This window comes from Protopterus annectens, chromosome 11.part0 (assembly GCF_019279795.1).
Source record: "Protopterus annectens isolate FY-2018-M chromosome 11.part0, PAN1.0, whole genome shotgun sequence".
In the NCBI taxonomy this organism is placed as follows: Eukaryota; Metazoa; Chordata; order Ceratodontiformes; family Protopteridae; genus Protopterus; species Protopterus annectens.
Genome location: NC_056745.1, coordinates 282,098,805 through 282,116,396, shown reverse-complemented (window position 1 = coordinate 282,116,396; position 17,592 = coordinate 282,098,805). Strand labels below are relative to the sequence as shown.

At 36.9% G+C, this 17,592-nt stretch overlaps 1 protein-coding gene across 2 annotated transcripts in view; it reads left to right on the top strand.

Annotated features, from left to right (window-relative positions):
- LOC122814819 (transcription factor Spi-B-like) overlaps positions 1-5,364 on the top strand; it is a 288,582-nt gene extending 283,218 nt beyond the window's left edge. For both annotated transcript variants that reach the window (XM_044087114.1, XM_044087113.1), the window contains one exon: positions 4,925-5,364. In XM_044087114.1, coding sequence (XP_043943049.1) covers positions 4,925-5,238 — 314 coding nt within the window. In that variant the 3' untranslated portion in view covers positions 5,239-5,364. The remainder of the gene's footprint in view (positions 1-4,924) is intronic.
- The last annotated feature ends 12,228 nt before the right edge of the window (positions 5,365-17,592 follow it).

Genomic DNA, 17,592 nt, shown 5'->3' with positions numbered 1-17,592 from the left:
CGACTTGCCAGGCCTGACGCACAACCTTCAATGAAGGTACGCCCATTCACGCATGTCTCCACGGAGAAGATGCTCTAGCTGAGAATCAAACCGGACAGCATCTTACTGTGAGGCAATAATGCTACCGCAGCACCACCACCACAGGTAATGACTGTGCTGGATGATATGTTTGAGAAAACATCAATTTTATTTACATCTGAAATGGCTTAGTGGCAAATCACTTTGGCAATAGTGTGCAGGGTCCTGGGTTTGAGACTTGCAAGGGCTGATTATTTTGTTGCTAGGCAGAACAGGGGCTGTTGGAGACAGAGTGATTAAGGGACTTTAAAGCAGTTGTAAGCGGGTTTGCATGGATTTGTGTGGTGCTAAGCGATGCTTACGTGATCTTAGCTTAGCTTACAGCCGAGGAGAAACAAGTAGGGATGTGCAGGATGGGTGTAGGAAAGGACCATAGCTGTGCATTTCTTTGGCAGCAATAGCTGCTTTCAATATGGGCAATTTAGAATTTGGAGCCTCACACCCTACAGGGAGGTGTGTGGGCATCATACAATACGGATGATTGGTTGGGTTAGATTGTGTGATGGGTACATGTCTCTGGGCGAAATGCAGAGCTATGTATGGGATGTGATTTTTTTGTGGGACAGTTGCCCTTTTTTTTTAAAATGAGAGTGGGATGTTAAGGAAGGATTATTGGTAAGTGTGGTGAGGGAGGTTTGGTAGGAGAGGTTGCATTTGCAGACAGACAAGACAGCAGACAGGGGTGGTGTATGACACAATAGGGGGTAGACACCTTGACGGGGAGGGTGGTTGGGAATCCGAGGCTCATGAGCTCCCCAGATGGTAGTAGTGGCACTGATGGCCCCACCCAGTAGCAGTCACCACTACTCCTTCACAGCCCCGAAGGTGGCTGAGCTGGAGGGGACACCTGCCCCTCTAGCTGCAGCAGCCTGCCCTCCACTTGGTGCAGACGGTCATCCAGCTCCATCTGGAGGACACTGCGCACCATGCCACAGACCTCATCCCAGGTGACAACATCCTCACCGTGCCCACTTGCAGGGGGGCAAACCCCATCCCCTGCAGCAGTTCTACCCGAGGGTGGTGCAGGATCAGCAGATGAGGGAGGTCTGGGTTGGTTCACAGATGTGCTAGGACCCAGTGCCTCTGATAGGTGGGGTGGGAGAGGCGGATCCACTGGAATCTGCCTTCCCATATGTGCTATGGTGTGGAAATTAACAATGACTATTGGTTAGTCATGCAGAACACATTACATTAGTCAAAATAGCATCCATGGATATTCCCATTTACCCAAAACAGTGCAATTATAACAGTGCCATAGCAAACAGAACCCATGCATATATGGAATGGCATTCAGGGTTGCAACAGCATGCCAGTTGGTGGTACGTCAGGCAGGCAATAAAATGATTATTCAATAGTGAATATTAGTATGCACACAGTTTAAATAATGATAAACCAAATGGAACAATGACAAAGGTCCCAACAGTAGAGGTTTGTTTAGGAACATACCCATGTTGGTTTCAGTGTGATGGTTGGATCAACTGAGTGGTGGGGGAAGGGAACAGATTCAATTGACAACTGCTATCAAGTATATTTGTCAGTAGACTACTATTCAGTACTCTACATTCTGACCACACTTACACTCTACCTGGGCCATGGGGCTGCTACAGCACACCAACAGCTGTAGATATCAACAGAGCAATTCTATTATTCCTTATTTTAGTTATACACATCAGACCTGTTTCTATACCAATTTCTTTACCTGTGGGCCCTGTGCAGATGGACTGTGTACACATTTCATTGCTGTTTCTACACATATTTCAGATTCACATATTAGTTGCAGGCCCTGGAATGTGTGTTGTGCCTTTCACATACATCTACTGTGACACTCTCTGTGTGCAGGTTTCTTGGTGACTGGGGAAACTATCCGTAACAGCTTGACACTTGAGGGGTTTGTCTGGGCCAGACTGCAGAGTGTGGATGTCTAGCTTGCATCTATTTGTAGGACTGGGGCTGATCAACACAGCAGTTATACACCTGTCATAGTTATACACATCGTACTAGTATTTCTATTCATATTTCTTTACCTGTGTGCCCTATATGGAAAATGTTATGTGTTGCAGTACATTGCTTTTTCTATTCAGATTGCAGTTTACAACTGTAGAACCAGACTGTGACATGTTAGTGGCGGTACCTGGACTTGAACCATGGTGCGTGTGCAAAACTGAACTACAGGCCTAGTCCTTATCAGACTGAGCTACTGAGGAGGTGTTGTCTGTTGCTTGTGACATTTCTATCTAGTACATATTTTTCTGCACAGTACTTTTATTATGACATGTTGCATTATTTGTTTTCCATTTTCAGTACACATTATGTATACACAACAGACATTAGTGTCACTGTTTGTGAAACGTGCACATCGGTTGGATTGCACATTTGACTGTTTTACAACTACATACTGCTATTTAGATTCCTGAGTACACAGTGTAGGTTTTAAGTCTGCACCTGTTAGGCTTATACATTTTTCAGTACATTCACAGCTACATACAGCTGAAATTGAAAGGTTAACACAAGACACTGCTGACAGACAAACAAGTAAAACACATTCTGATGGCAATATGTACTGTTGCTTTTTCAGTTATTTGACATGCCCATTCTAAATTTTGCAGACAAGCAGTGCTAACTCAGTTCACCTCATTTAATGCATTCTGCAGAACATACACATTTCTATTTTTCAGGTACAAGTTAGATGACACACACCAGTGTTTGGGATCACCTTTATTAGTTTTACTGACATCTGTATTACACAACAGCTGGGAATACTCCATTGTAACATTAGCAGTCTGACACAGGCATTTATTCCTGACGTTTACAGCACAATTATATATACAGGCTGTACTACCATTACTATAATTTTGATTTCTTACTGCTAATAGTAGGGGGTATTCTGTACTCACCATACTGCCGACTCAACCGGGCCAGTCACTGGGCATCAGCCTGAATATTCTGGGACCTCTCTATAGCAGCTGCATGGGGAGATATCATACATTAATCAAACCTGCACAGTCACAAGTTGAAGTTTTTCCATACTTAGAGATATATAAGACTGCATACTTACAGACAGGTGGGACATCCTGCGCTCAGGCTTCTTGGATCCATTCATCCAAGAGTCCACCCCTCCACTGCTTCAAATCATTATGGTGGTGATGTACCTGCTCACCAGTCTGGGGTATGCCAGTGGCACTGGTGAGGTCACATGCAAGCTGGCCCCAGGCCTCCACTTTGTACTGCGAGTCCTGGTACTGGCCCTGCAGCAGCCTGCCATCATATTTTTTTTTATTAGGAGCCCAATCGTGATCCTGGACTCCTGGATGCCTCAACGTTGTGCTCAGAAGCAAACACCTTTACCAATGCCAGACATTTTGGTCCTGCTGTGAGCAATCCCAAATGGTTATGGCTTTATTCCCACCTGTGTAGTTTAAATAGGGCAGTTTTCCCACACTTTTTCTTCATTGGCCAGTTTTAATATGCTGAACTGTGCTTAGCTCTGGTCAAATCCGCATAGCAATGCTTACACCTAAGCAGAGCTGAAAGCAGGTAAGCAATGCTTGCACTAGCAAAGCATTAGCAAAGCATTGCTGAAATCTCCTTTTTTTCATTAAATTTATAAATTATTTTTTTACATTTATATTTTACATATTCCCACCACTACTATGCTATACGTAAGCCATATGATTGACATCTATCATTCAAATTCCTTAAAAGTTTATTAAATAATTTGGCAGAAGGGGGATTCAAACTGAGCATGTTCTACCATGGCAGTACCACTATGCTACAGCAGCTTGATGATGTTTTCTATCACAGTAACACTTGTCTTTCATTTTCAGGATTTCAGCCAGGCTAAGCATAGCAGCGTGCCACGCAAACAAGCTGCACACCGCTTAAATTTTGGATTTATTTGATGAAAATAATAATTTTTTTTAATTTTTATTGCTTTCCTCTTGCCCTACTGCTTCCATGCATGTAGGGCAAGAGTGCATACATTTGGGGGGGTGTACTTGAATGCTGCTGCCTTCTAGGTGTTTGTGTTTTGGTTTTTTTCAGTGTCCGTGGACACTGAAATGTTAGCTACTTACATTTCAGTGTCTGCGGACACTCATTTACTATATAATATTAGAGCCAGGCTCTAATTATATAGCTTGACACTCATCTGTGTCACAAAGTGCTGTATGGCACTTTCTGAGCAAAAGGATCCTGGTTCATGTCATTTAGATTAAATAGCAGGGCGCCTTCATGCATATGCAAGGTGCGCTGCTATTCTAAAAGGACACGAACCACTCTGTGCAAGAATAGTCTTATTCTTGCATGGAGCTTCGTGAATCCTGGGACATATTATATTCTAAATGACATAGAATTATTTACAAAATTCCAGCTAGCTGGGCTGGCAGTATTTCCGTTTGTCACGCTCTGCAACAGTGACGTACAATAAATATTAATACAGTTATGCATTGTACTTATTATTAATTCTTGTTCCTTTCCTTGGGGTTGACAAAATGGTGACTGAAGAATACTTCTACTATGTAAAACTTAACTTCTCATATCTAACTATGCCACAACTGCTATAGATTTTTGAACTTACTGAAATTTTGAAGAAGGAAATAGTAAAACATTTAATCTGGGATGTGGAAAATCATATTAATAAGAAACTATTTTCTTTAAACCTAATCAGTCAGGTATGTATCTGAGTCAGCATTCAGCTCAGATCATTTTGTTTTGTGCTACCTGAAATAAAAATGGCACTAGAACACACTCATGTTCACATTCTCCTAGATTAATGTTCTATGGTGCTTCTAAACTGGACAGAACATTTTAATGATCTCAGCATATTGTCTTTGCTGCTTTGTTCCAGGAAAGAAGATGCGCCTGTTCCAATTTGTTTTCGAGATGTTGGAGAATCCCAACATGAGACACTGTATCTACTGGGTGCAGCCTTCAACGGGAGTCTTCCAGTTTTCTTCAAAAAATAAAGAAGAATTGGCCAAAATGTGGGGACTCAGAAAAGGCAACAGAAAAGTTATGACATACCAGAAAATGGCACGGGCACTTAGGAACTATTCCAGAACAGGGGAAATCAAAAAAGTGAAAAGGAAATTGACCTATCAATTTGGTGACCATGTTCTGAAATCTCTTGGGGAGGCATTACAGACCTACAGCTATGAGTAAAATAAAAATATGAGTACAGCTTTGTATTTCATGGTTTCTTATTAAATTAATGTGACAAAATACATAATGTACAATAAATAAAGAAAACAGTGATTTTGTGGCTTTAAATAAAAAGCTGTTAAATAAGTAGTTTTTATGCGATAGCTTGTTATTAGTATTACTTTAAAAAACTGTATTAAAAGAGCATCTCTCTTACATTAGGGAAGTGTTTATCCTATACTAAAAACATACCTTCTGAAGATGGATTGTTCATACTTTGAAATGCTGTGAAAAGCCAAGAATAATAGTTTGTATTTAACATTTTTGTATTTGTGAGACAGAGGACATGATACCGGTGAAAGAAAGCCTGAAGATTTAAAATAATTTTCTAATAAGAATTCAACATCTATTCATTTTTTTAACTTTAGTTGTGAAGGCTTATTTTTATGCATTTATATTGTTAAATATACCAGGTCTACAGTGTGCTTGTATATGTGTTGTGAGTATGTATGTGCATGTATGGCAAATGTGTGTGTGTGTGTGTGTGTGTGTGTGTGTGTGTGTGTGTGTGTGTGTGTGTGTGTGTGTGTGTGTGTGTGTGTGTGTGTGTGTGTGTGTGTGGAGTCTTGATTTTTTTCAGAAAAAGTTCCATTACAAGTAATGACTCCAGTCAAGCATGTTTCAGTATCTTACCATGATAAATATTATAAAGCCATTTTTTTCCTCTCAAGACTTGCTTAAGCTATTGTTCTGTGAACAAGTGCCTTCTAGTGTAATGCCTGTCATATCTCTTGAGTTCTGTGTCTTATGTAGGCATAGACTGCCAGCGCTCAGTGTATTGTCTCATATAGTCTGTCCACTTCCTGGTTGCTCAAACTAAAATGTTATTTTTTATATTATCTTACACATTTGTACAACTCATTGCTGAAAAATATCCAAGATTTAAATAAATAGAAATAAAGTCAGTCATAAGGGTGAAACAGGACTGATAACGAAAATCTGTGGCTTCTCCAGTGGATTTTTTTGACAGTCATATGAAATTAGGCATGAATTCCAGAAAAGGAAGTTCCAAAATTAAAAATGTATTCACTAGATACCTGTTGTTACCAGGACACTTATTCAGCATGTCAAATCTATTGAATCCTAACTTTTCTGAATTTGTTGCATCCATACCTCTTAACCTCTTACAGCAAAAAATCTAGCCAAAGGGAGAAATAATGGGGGAGACAAAGGCACCAAAATAGGGACACATTTTAAATATTGCTCTTACAAACTTAGAAAGTTGCTAGAATAGCAGGTTTTGCGTTATCATGAATTTTCTCAAGGATATGAAGTTTGAAACTCAGATGTGTGCCATTATTTTGTAGCTTCAGTCCTCAATGATTCGACAGTGATTTCCCAGAGAAAAACACAATGTTGTGAAAACAGATCAAAAATATGAGGCAAAACTCTGGACAGCTGAGAGGCAAGGTTGCATCAGACGAAACAGTTCCTTTTCCTGACATTGAATGACTAAGCTGGATAGAATATGATGTGTTTGGTGGTAGGGGAGTCTGAATGTTTTATTTTCAGTTTATAACAAAATGACATTTTGCCCAGTTATGCTCAACAAAATGGCACTTGATGAAAGATGATTCAGTTAATAATACTGCAGCCATGTACAAGGTATTTAGTTGATCAGGGCCAATGTTTTTAAAAGTAGTTTTGTTCATTTTTGAGGTCTGGTTGGATCTCAAAGCTGATATATTGACTCATCATTTAATGCAAGTATGGATTTCATAGCAGATTTCAACAAATTGTCACACAACTACTTTTGAGAAGTGTAATTATTTTCTGTAGCTGCAGCTGGTGGAATGCAAAAGACAATTAATATAAAACAACTGCCAAGAGACAAACATAATTTGATTTGTTAATCAAATAATTTACTGAGCAGATGAAACACATAGGACATAAGTAAACCAGCCCACCACTAACTCCTGTGACTGTAATTTCAAGCAGCATACTTTAATTTATGCACATTGTGAAAATGAATTGAAAATATATTTACCGTTATGCTGAAATTATATAAATTTAAAGAAAATGTCAGTTAAAATAGATGTCATCACTTATGTGGCATTCATATAGTAATCTGTTTTACTCACCTTTTTTTATGTATACCCCTTTTTTCAATTCCTTTTAATTTTTTGGTTCGTACAATCTTCTGGTGTCATCACTGTCTGTTATTCTCACCTGTGCTTATCAGCCACAGTGGTATCCAAGTTCTCATCCAGCTGGCCCTTTAACTGCTCAGAGATGAAGTCTTCTGATTATTTTTATCTAAGTTCCAGGGAGAAAGATGGTGAGACAGGAAAAGTATGAGTCACCAACTATGACTGTTAAGCTACATCTTGACCTCCCTACCTAACAACTCATCCTCTGTGTTGATGACTCAGTAATCTTTAAGTCCAGCCATATACTCTGAAACTGAAACACAACTGCAAAATGGCTTTAGCTCCCATTATTAGAACAGGGTTGAAAGAAAACATGGTAGTTGTCTCATCAAGGGATCATTCTACCTCTTTCTCCTCTCCTTCAGTTCATTTTGGAAAGAACAGCAGGGTGCTGCATTATACTTTGGATGTTAAAGTGATTGGGCAGATTGTTTGGAAAAACTGGAATAAATTCTAATGTCATGAAGGCACTGAAAGACTGAGCAAAAGGGGACCAATTTTGTACATAAAAACAAATCCAACATTAACAATTTATTGGAGAGAACGGTGGTGAGTCGGAAGATAGAATATCCAGTGACCATCATATTTAGCCATTATCCACAGTGCCAGTTTATTGAGATACATTATGATGGGACAGTATTTGATACTATAAGAAAAGGTACAAAAGGAGGAAAATGTTCTTGTACCACTGAAAGAGTAGTGTAAATGGCACATTGTATATGATGTTCTGCATTTTATATAGGCAAAACTAATAATGCATTGAATCGTAGGATTTATCAATACAATTGCAGTATACAACATGCCAACAGTAGCAATGCGCTTGCCAACCACTCCACAGTTTGCAATGGATTCAAATATTTTCTTTTTTCAGTAACTGAGCAGGTGGAAGCCATTGCATTCTTGGGTGATTGGAAGAAGTTTACTGCACAGAGAGATGCACTAGCAATTCAAACTTGATGCTACTTAGTTTCCTGGGAATAATGACAATGTTTCCATTGACAGTGAATTGAAAAGGCGAGCTAACACACTGTAAATTGTAGACTGTAGACATATAATTTCTTTTTAGTTCACTTTTGATCTTGGTGTATGCAATTTTAGAATATTTTTATATACAATCCACATTAGTTTAACAATAATTTTAATGCATTCTTTAAGATCAATATGGCTCTCTTTGCAGGCATTTTTATATGTTCCTTAGTGATTGGTTGTTTTTGGAGGTGTGTCACTGGGCCATTATTTTTAACTGAGTTCATTGGTTTTAACTTGCGGTTTTGAAGATGTCCCATGTTACAGACGAAAGCACTTAACCATACAAGTTTAATGTGTTTTTTCGTTGATTGCAATTAAAAGTTTTTTTGAGTCAGATGCTAACTGCTGGATATTTTTATTTTACTTGTATGGACTTTGTGCATGACATTAGCTTCAAAATCTTTGTGTGTCTGTGCGTGTATTGGGGAGAGTCGCAGTTAATGAGAGATAATGCAAATGGCCAAGTACTCCATTAGCATGTGATAGGTAATTGGATTAATGCTCACGTTCTCCATGTTTTTAATATTAGTCTGGCAGTTATTGTGGAGTATTAAGGCTATAAACTGCTAACAAGTTGTTTCCCACAGTCCAGGGTTTAATTCAATTAGTCTCAATTTGGCTCGGACAACTGAGGAATCAGGATGGGCTTATTTGGGGTATCCTAGACCACATGCCTAGTAACTATCCATAAACCTAAGTATGAAAACAGAAAGCCATCCAGTCACTCCAGTATATAAACATTGAACTGTCATAAACTGTAAACTGATGGTACTAATAACTTTTAAGTTACCCAAAGCTCAAACATGAATCATCTGATGTGCATTTTCTCAGTAGATGAAATAATTGTGATTCTACAAGGAGTTCATTCCTATGCCAGACATCGAAAATCCTGTAATCACTAGGACACATCCATAACAGTAACCAACACTTGACAAAATAGTGCAACCATCCAAAAGTGTGAAACAGTGGTACATGCAGTAAAAATGTTCAAATCTTTGAACGCAACAATAATAGGTTATCATAGTAAAGAAAAAATGTAACCCACGTGTGTTTTATAACCAATGCATTGTGCAAATTAAACCTAGAGCTGCCCACAATAAAGAACCACCAAATATTTTATGTAAACTGAAAGGCTTGGAAAAAATAGGCCAAATTCAGAAAACAAAATGTGAACTAACCAAAAACAATAGAAAACACATACAAATCTATTTTTGCAAGATGCTACTGATGGCCTAAAGAAAGTGAGTAGATGTAGAACTGCAAGAATTATCTGTCTCCCTAAAGACCATAAGAAACCTATGATAGTGTTTTCTTACAGACTATGGTCCAGCCACCCATACTTTTGTTACTTGATGTCTTCCTCCATCCCACAATTGGCCTAGCTGACAACCCTTGGCCCGCCCACACTTGGACTAGCTGATTTCGTATTACATACTCTCATACTTCTCTGTTTAATTATTCAATACAGAATTAGCAATAACATAGGTTAGGAGTCCCCGTGTACTATGATGTTTGCAGAGGACATTGTGATCTGTAGTGAGAGTAGGGAACAGGTGGAGGAGACCCTGGAGAGGTGGAGATGAGCTCTAGAAAGAAGAGGAATGAAGGTCAGCAGGACTAAGACAGAATATATGTGTGTGAATGAGAGGGAGGATAGAGGAATGGTGAGGATGCAAGGAGTAGAGGTGACGAAAGTGGATGAGTTTAAATATTTGGGATTAATAGTTCAGAGTAATGGTGAGTGTGGAAGACAGGTGAAGAAGAGAGTACAGGCAGGATGGAGTGGGTGGAGAAGAGTGTCAGGAGTGATTTGTGACAGACGAGTACCAGTATGAGTGAAAGGGAAAGTCTACAAGAGGGTAGTGAGACCAGCTACATTATATGGGTTGGAGACAGTGGCATTGACAAAAAGGCAGGAGTCAGAGCTTGACGTGGTAGAGTTATTGATGTTAAGATTTGCACTGGGTGGGATGAGGATGGACAGGATTAGGAATAAGTATATTAGAGGGTCAGCCCAGGTTGGAAGGTTTGGAGACAAAGCCAGAGAGGCAAGATTACATTGGTTTGAACATGTGCTGAGGAGGGATGCTGAATATATTGGGAAAAAGATGCTAAGGATGAAGCTACCAGGTAACAGGAAAGGAGGAAGGCCTAAGATAAGGTTTATGGATGTGATGAGAGAGGACATGCAAGTGGTTGGTGTGACAGAGCAAGATGCAGAGGACAGGAAGAAATGGAAACAGATGATCCGCTGTGGCGACCCCTAACAGGAAGAGCCGAAAGATGATGATGATTTGCATGTAATAATCCAGAACTAAAAACAAGCATATAGTAATAGGAAGGCATATAATATTTCAGTAGCAACCAGGAACCCCAGTGCCCCCGCCAACAACTAAGTTAAAGAGTGCATTCACTTGGAACCCACTCTCAGATGAAGCCAGAAGTGATCTTTACCTTATGACCTTCAAGTCACAACTTGATAGAAGTTTGATAATCAGAGTAAAAGGTAAATGAAATAAATTCAAATTATAATACAAACCATGTGCTATTACAATATTGTTTACTGATTCTGTTTCAAGTATCAGTCGAACAGTTTAACACCGGGAGTTAGAGCTTTAAGCTGCTAACAAACATCATCCTATAGTTTTTGGTTTTGTTTTTTATTTTTTTATTTTTTTTGTATTTACTAGTAACTTGTGTGAGATGTGAGTCTGGGAAAGTCATTTAACCAGACATCACTGCCATAACTGCTAGGTACCATTGAAAAGGGACAATTGCACATAATGACCATACCAGTAGATTAACAATGACCATACATATGTTCATGGGTCTGACAAACTAAAAGACTGAATCCCAAAAGACTGAAAATTCAAAATACTGAACACAGTTTTAATGCAGGGGGCAAGCTTTCCTGCACCCCTCATGTGGGGGAGCTGTACCCCACTCACCCCTGCTAACTATATGCTAAAGTTCCCTCATTCAGTATTTTGAATTTTCAGTCTTTTGGGAGTCAGTCTTTTGGTTTTTCAGTTTTCTGAAGTAGACCCACAATACCAACATGTAGACCTATCATTTATGGAGGTGTGACCAGTAACTCACCAGTAACTCACCAGCAAGTCTGAAGGTCATCAATAACTTTCAGTTCTGAGTCCTAATATGAGTAGGGGGCAGTTATGCCTATTATGTTCACATAGACTTAGTCCATAGCAGCAATCACAAATCATCATCATCAGTCCCCTTTTTGTTCCCCCCATTTTTTACATGGGGTTGGGAATCATGTTAACTGTCGCCATCTCTCTTGATTCATTGCCACACTTGTGCCTTCTTCAACACTCATGCCTGGTCTGACTGTCACACAATCCATCCACCTCTTTGCTGGAATTCCTCATTTCCTCTTACCTTCTTCCTGTCTGTCCCAAATATTCTTCACCAGATTGTCTTCTGCTTTTTTGCATGTGTCCAACCCACCGTAATCTGTTCTCTTTGATCTTTTGTGCAATTGAAGATGCTTTGGCTTCTGCTATTATGTCCTCATTTTTTCATCTGTCCCACAGACAGCATCCTACCAACCTTCTCAGGCACTTCATTTCCATCACCTCTAGCTTCTTCATCTGCTCTGCCTTTACTGCCCAGGTTACTGTACCATACAGTAGTACTGGTCCCACCACTGTTTTGTACACCTTATTTTTCAACTTCTTTGACATTCTTCTGTCATAGTCTACACCTGACACTCTACGCCAGTTGGCTGCAGCCCCTCTGATTCTAGCGTTGAGCTCACAAATCACAAATAATCAGTGTAAATGTTCATCACCTATTTAGCTAAAGCAGCTATTTAAAGCATAGAGCTATGTACCAGGTGACAAGTTAAGGCTTTGATATCCATGAAGTCATGTCACTTAGACCTGAAGCCAAAATTGTCTGGCAATAGTTCACAGAGGAAAAAATATGTAAACTGCCTGACAAGAATGATGAAATACTGTACGTCACACTGGTGACTGAAAAAAATTACACTGTTTTTTTCAAAAATCTTGAAAAATGCATTCCATCTCATATGGAGGACATGGAGAGGAAAACAAGAGCAAGCATCTTCAAAGTGGTGAAATAACAGATGACTTTGTTCTTGGGGGACAAGTTAAGGCTTTGATATCCATGAAGTCATGTCACTTGGACCTGCCTAGCCATGTGGTATGGGTAATCAGCAGTAAAGGTATTAGCTATTAGAGTTGCGTAAAGTAATGAGAGAGTTGCTCAGAAAAACACTATCAACCTGGCAGGAAGGGGATAATAATGAGAAAATACCAAAAGTGCTTTAATTGGTGTAAAGTAAGTACACAAATTACAAAGTAAATTTGATATTATCAAAACAATTGGCTGTGTGTTTTAGGAATACACATACAATCCAAGAAATACAAGGAAATGTGAATAAATAGATCAGAAAATTGTATTAAATAAAACTGGAAAAAAAATAGAGAAAGTACTCTTAGCAGAAAAAATATCAAAACCGAGAAAGATCAACAGATTAATTAAGGAGAATTAATTGGAGGGTGTGTGACTAAGAAAAGAAGGATAATAAAAAATAATACTAGATTAAACCTTCTTATTCTTTACCTCATTAACATGATAGGGAGGTACCACATCCACTCAATAGAAGTTTAGGTTTCATGTTTTCTATTTATCTACTAAGCACTCTTCAGGTACGAGAACACAGCATAACTGACAGATTAACAACAATCCTATTTGTTAACAACAGTCTTATTTGTTAACCAGATAGGCCCACTGGACATACAGTTCATTTTCAGGTGCAACGTCTGGTTACGTGGCTTGCTCAAGGTCACAAAGGAGACAAGTGAGGGCTAAGGGAATCACACCCAGTACCACAGGAATTGAAGCTAACAACCTTAACCTCTGTATAACCTTCTAGACAGTTAATAATGCCATATTTGGAATTCCCATGTTATCAGTACAGACTTTCAGCTTAAACAAATATTACAGCTAACTGATATTTAAAAATAGTAAAATATAAAATCTAAATACAATAGATATTGCATTCAATGAAAAATATACCAAAAGTGTGTAGGAACACTGGTTCTGGTAGTGAAAAAAACCCCACTGCTATGATTCTAGCTGACTGATGCACTGATAATCTGAACAAGAACAACTGAAAAAGAAAATATCCAAATTAAAAATGCCAAGCTGGTGCTAAGGTATTAAGAATCCAAATTCCTCCAGGTCCTCAGGCAGGCAGTCGGAGTCCAGAGCATGAAAATTGTTAGATTTATCCAGCAGACTGAATAATGTCTTGATCTGTTTCACCTCCAAAGCCAAACAGCAAACACTGACAACATCAGAAGATGTTAAAATACTGAAGCCAGCAAGAAAAACATTTTACTGGTAATCAGCCTCAAAGATTTTAACAGTGGCTATATAACACTTTCATTATTAAATTTAAGGGTAAGGAAGCTGTAAGAATTCTTGTTGTGACTCTAAATCCTTTATCATTCAACCATAAATCAGAAGAATGCAATATAATTCTGTTAACATTGATAACAGTGAGAATATAAACACAGTGTTTATAGAGGTAAACCATTTCTGCAAAATGGAGTAAACCTGCGAACACAAAACATGCTCAGCAAAATACTGGTACCCCATGTCATACTGACTGCTATAAATAAACATGAGCTGAGGCAATCTCAAAGGCACAAAAAGTCAAAGTATAATGCAATGTATAATGCCATGTTTCCTGTAATAAACAAATATAGATGAAAAGCCACCAGCTAGACGATAAATATTGTTTAATAACAAACAAAACTTATACAGCTAAAACGTACTTCGAACAAACTTGCGACAAACTTAAAACACTTAAAAAACAAGAATAGAATTCAATGTGAGCGCTTTCGTTTAAATATTTTAAACTTCCTCAGACAAAAAACATCTATTACATCACTTTCTTTTATAACCTTCACAGAAAATTGCGCCAAAATCAAATTCAAATTGGAGCATGCTCAGTAGCTAAAAAATGGGAAATAGAATTTCTAAATACAATTTAAGGAATGCTTAAACAACAGCAATTGAATACTAAAAAGACAATAATAATACATTATATTATATAAAAATTTAAAAACTAATAATTTAGATCATTCTTTTTATATAAATCATGAAATCACAACTTCTCCAACCCTTAACATTTATAAATTATTAAATATTAAATATTAAATAATAAAATGTCACAACTAATATATTCCATATAGTAAATTATCATATAACATATATTATTATTACATAGTTTCCTCCATATACACTCAAAATTATTAAAATACTTAAAATCAAATATTAAATTAATCTTGAATTTTATTATGAGTCAATGCTTTTAATTTTAAAATTGGCCCTATAGAACTTCTTTCATTTAAGCCTGGCATACAATCAGCTTGTAATTTAATTTGCCAGGTAAGTTCTCTTTCTTCTAAAATTAAGTTCCACGGGGTTCTTTCTTCTATTTCCACTTGATCTATTGCCATATAATTAAAATTATGATTATTACATTCATTTATATGTTTTGCTAGCGCGTTGTTTAATTTTTTATTTTTTATGGCATATTCATGCTCATAAATTCTCTGAGTGAATGTTCTCTCAGTTTTTCCTACGTAAAAGGAGAAACAACAATTACAACTTGCAAGGTAAACAACTGCTTTAGATTTACAGTTAAACTTCTTTTTAATATAATACTTCATTTCACGTATAGTGAAACTATCTCCTTCTTGAATTTTAAAGCACCATTTACATGCTCCACATCTATAGTTTCCACTCTTCACTTTTTTACACATTCCTATATTATTATTAGATTTTAATAAATCTTTAAAACATTTCCCTTTCCTATAAACTATTTTTGGAGATTGACCTATATGGTTTTTATATTGGGCATCTCCAAATACGGTTTCCCAATTATTATGAAAGACTTCTTTTAATATTTGATAATCTTGTGAAAAAGTGATAACTAAGGCTTTTGAAAATTCTTCTACTCTAGTATTCTTATTTTTACTAGATGTATCTAAACTTATGGTAGTCTCTCTATCGTCAAACCTACTTAAATCTCCATTACTTGCAGCATCAGTGACAACTTCACTTTTACCTTGCAAAATTGGTTTAAAATGACCATTCTCTCTTTTTTCAATAACTTCTAAAATTAATTTGTTTATTAACCACATTGGATATTCCTTATTAATAAACATTCTCCTTAAATATTCACATTCATTTAAGAAATCTGAATATCTTGTAATCTGTAGGTTTGGACAATGGTGAAAAAGAGAAAGATGTTTCTGTTAATCAAGGAATGCAGTCGAGTAACTTTGGACTTTTGCACAGAGATGGACAGAGAAAATCTGTTCCAATGCTAAATGAGTGGTTGGAATCATCGTTTGTTTTTTCTGGACAATCTAAAGGAGGTAATAATGCTAATAATGATATTGATCATAAATTAAATGACTTTGATATTAAATTAATGAAATGTAGGAAATTGCAACTTGAAAGTGCATATCTGAAAGAGTGCATCAGACTTAATATTATCCCTAAAGGGTTGCGCTTATGGCGATACCCTATGGGATTGGTTTATAATTCACCTATGCATATGGAACTGTTGCAGTTGTTCGATCGATGTGGCAAAGATCTTTTGAACATGCTGATTAAATATAATCAGATAGAAATTGATAATCTGATATCTGAACTTGATGAACTTGATAAAATAATTAGAGCAGATGTTTCTTTTGATACAGTTCAATATGACATGATTAGAATATATAATAGTATTGATCAATACATTATCAAATTAAAGAATGCTAAAACAGAAAAAATTGAAAGAGACATTAAACAATACGCAAATGGGATAGCATATCCCAGACCTCCAGGTGGATTTAATAAGAAAAACAAAACCTATTCTTTAAATCAAGCTTATAGATCTGACCCTGCAAGAGAAGGCCAATATGAAGGAATCTACATAATGATTTGGTATAGGATGATGAATACCCTGAATTAATTTGCTCTGAAAGGCTTAAAAATAAAATTTCTTATGGTAACCAACAATCGGCGGGGTTTCAAGGTGCCAGGCCCAAAGACAAAAAATGGAGAACATAAGAATGCATAATGGTTCGGATATTGACGAGAATGGACATGAAACGATTATGCAACAATGTAGTAAGAGCCTACATAACAAGTTACGACAAGTCATTATGAATAAATCTGGTGACTTTAAAGTTTATAATTTTACTCAAATTGATTTTAATGAGGAATTTGCGAATTTACTGTCAAAAGGCTTTTCATTTGTTCCTTCTAATACATTTGATGTTACTTCAACTATCATTGATATGAAATTGTTTTTAAGAAAGATTAACTTTTCATTTATGTTTCAGGATTCAATGTATAATGCATCACATAAATTTAATATATCAAGTATATATAATCCCCCCTTGCATCCTAAACTTTTAATGTACGAAAAAATGTGTGAAAGTCAGTTAAGGAATTTAGATAGAATTAATAAAAAAACAAATTATCCCTCAAATGTAAGTAAAGATGAATTAGAAATTTTAAAATGTTTACAGAAAGGGAATATAAGAGTTATGAAACCAGATAAAGGGGGAGGGGCAGTGATTATGGATGTAGATTTTTATAATAACAAAATTAAGTTGATCCTAAATACGGACACTTGCAAAAAGGTATCCTTAAATGAGTTGAATTGTGCTTATAGAAAGATTTTTTTACAGATTAATGGTATGTTTTTAGATAAACGAATAGATATTAATTTATTTAATTATCTTAATATTCTAACACCCAGGATTCCGGTGTTTTTTGGTAATCCGAAAATGCATAAAAATATAGAAGATCCCCCATGCGGCCTCTGGTGGATGGGAGAGATTCCATCACGTCAGCATGTGCTAAGTATGTTGATTATGAATTAAAAAAAGTTATGATGAAAGAAGAATATATCTGTAAGGATTCCTGGACATTCTTAGAGCACATGAATCATATATCGTTTGATGCCAAAGATGTTTTGGTAACAATAGACGTATGCGATCTATATACAGTTATTCCCCATGATATTGGGCTTCAATGGATTAGTGAAGTTTTGTTTAAGTCTTCTGTTCAACAG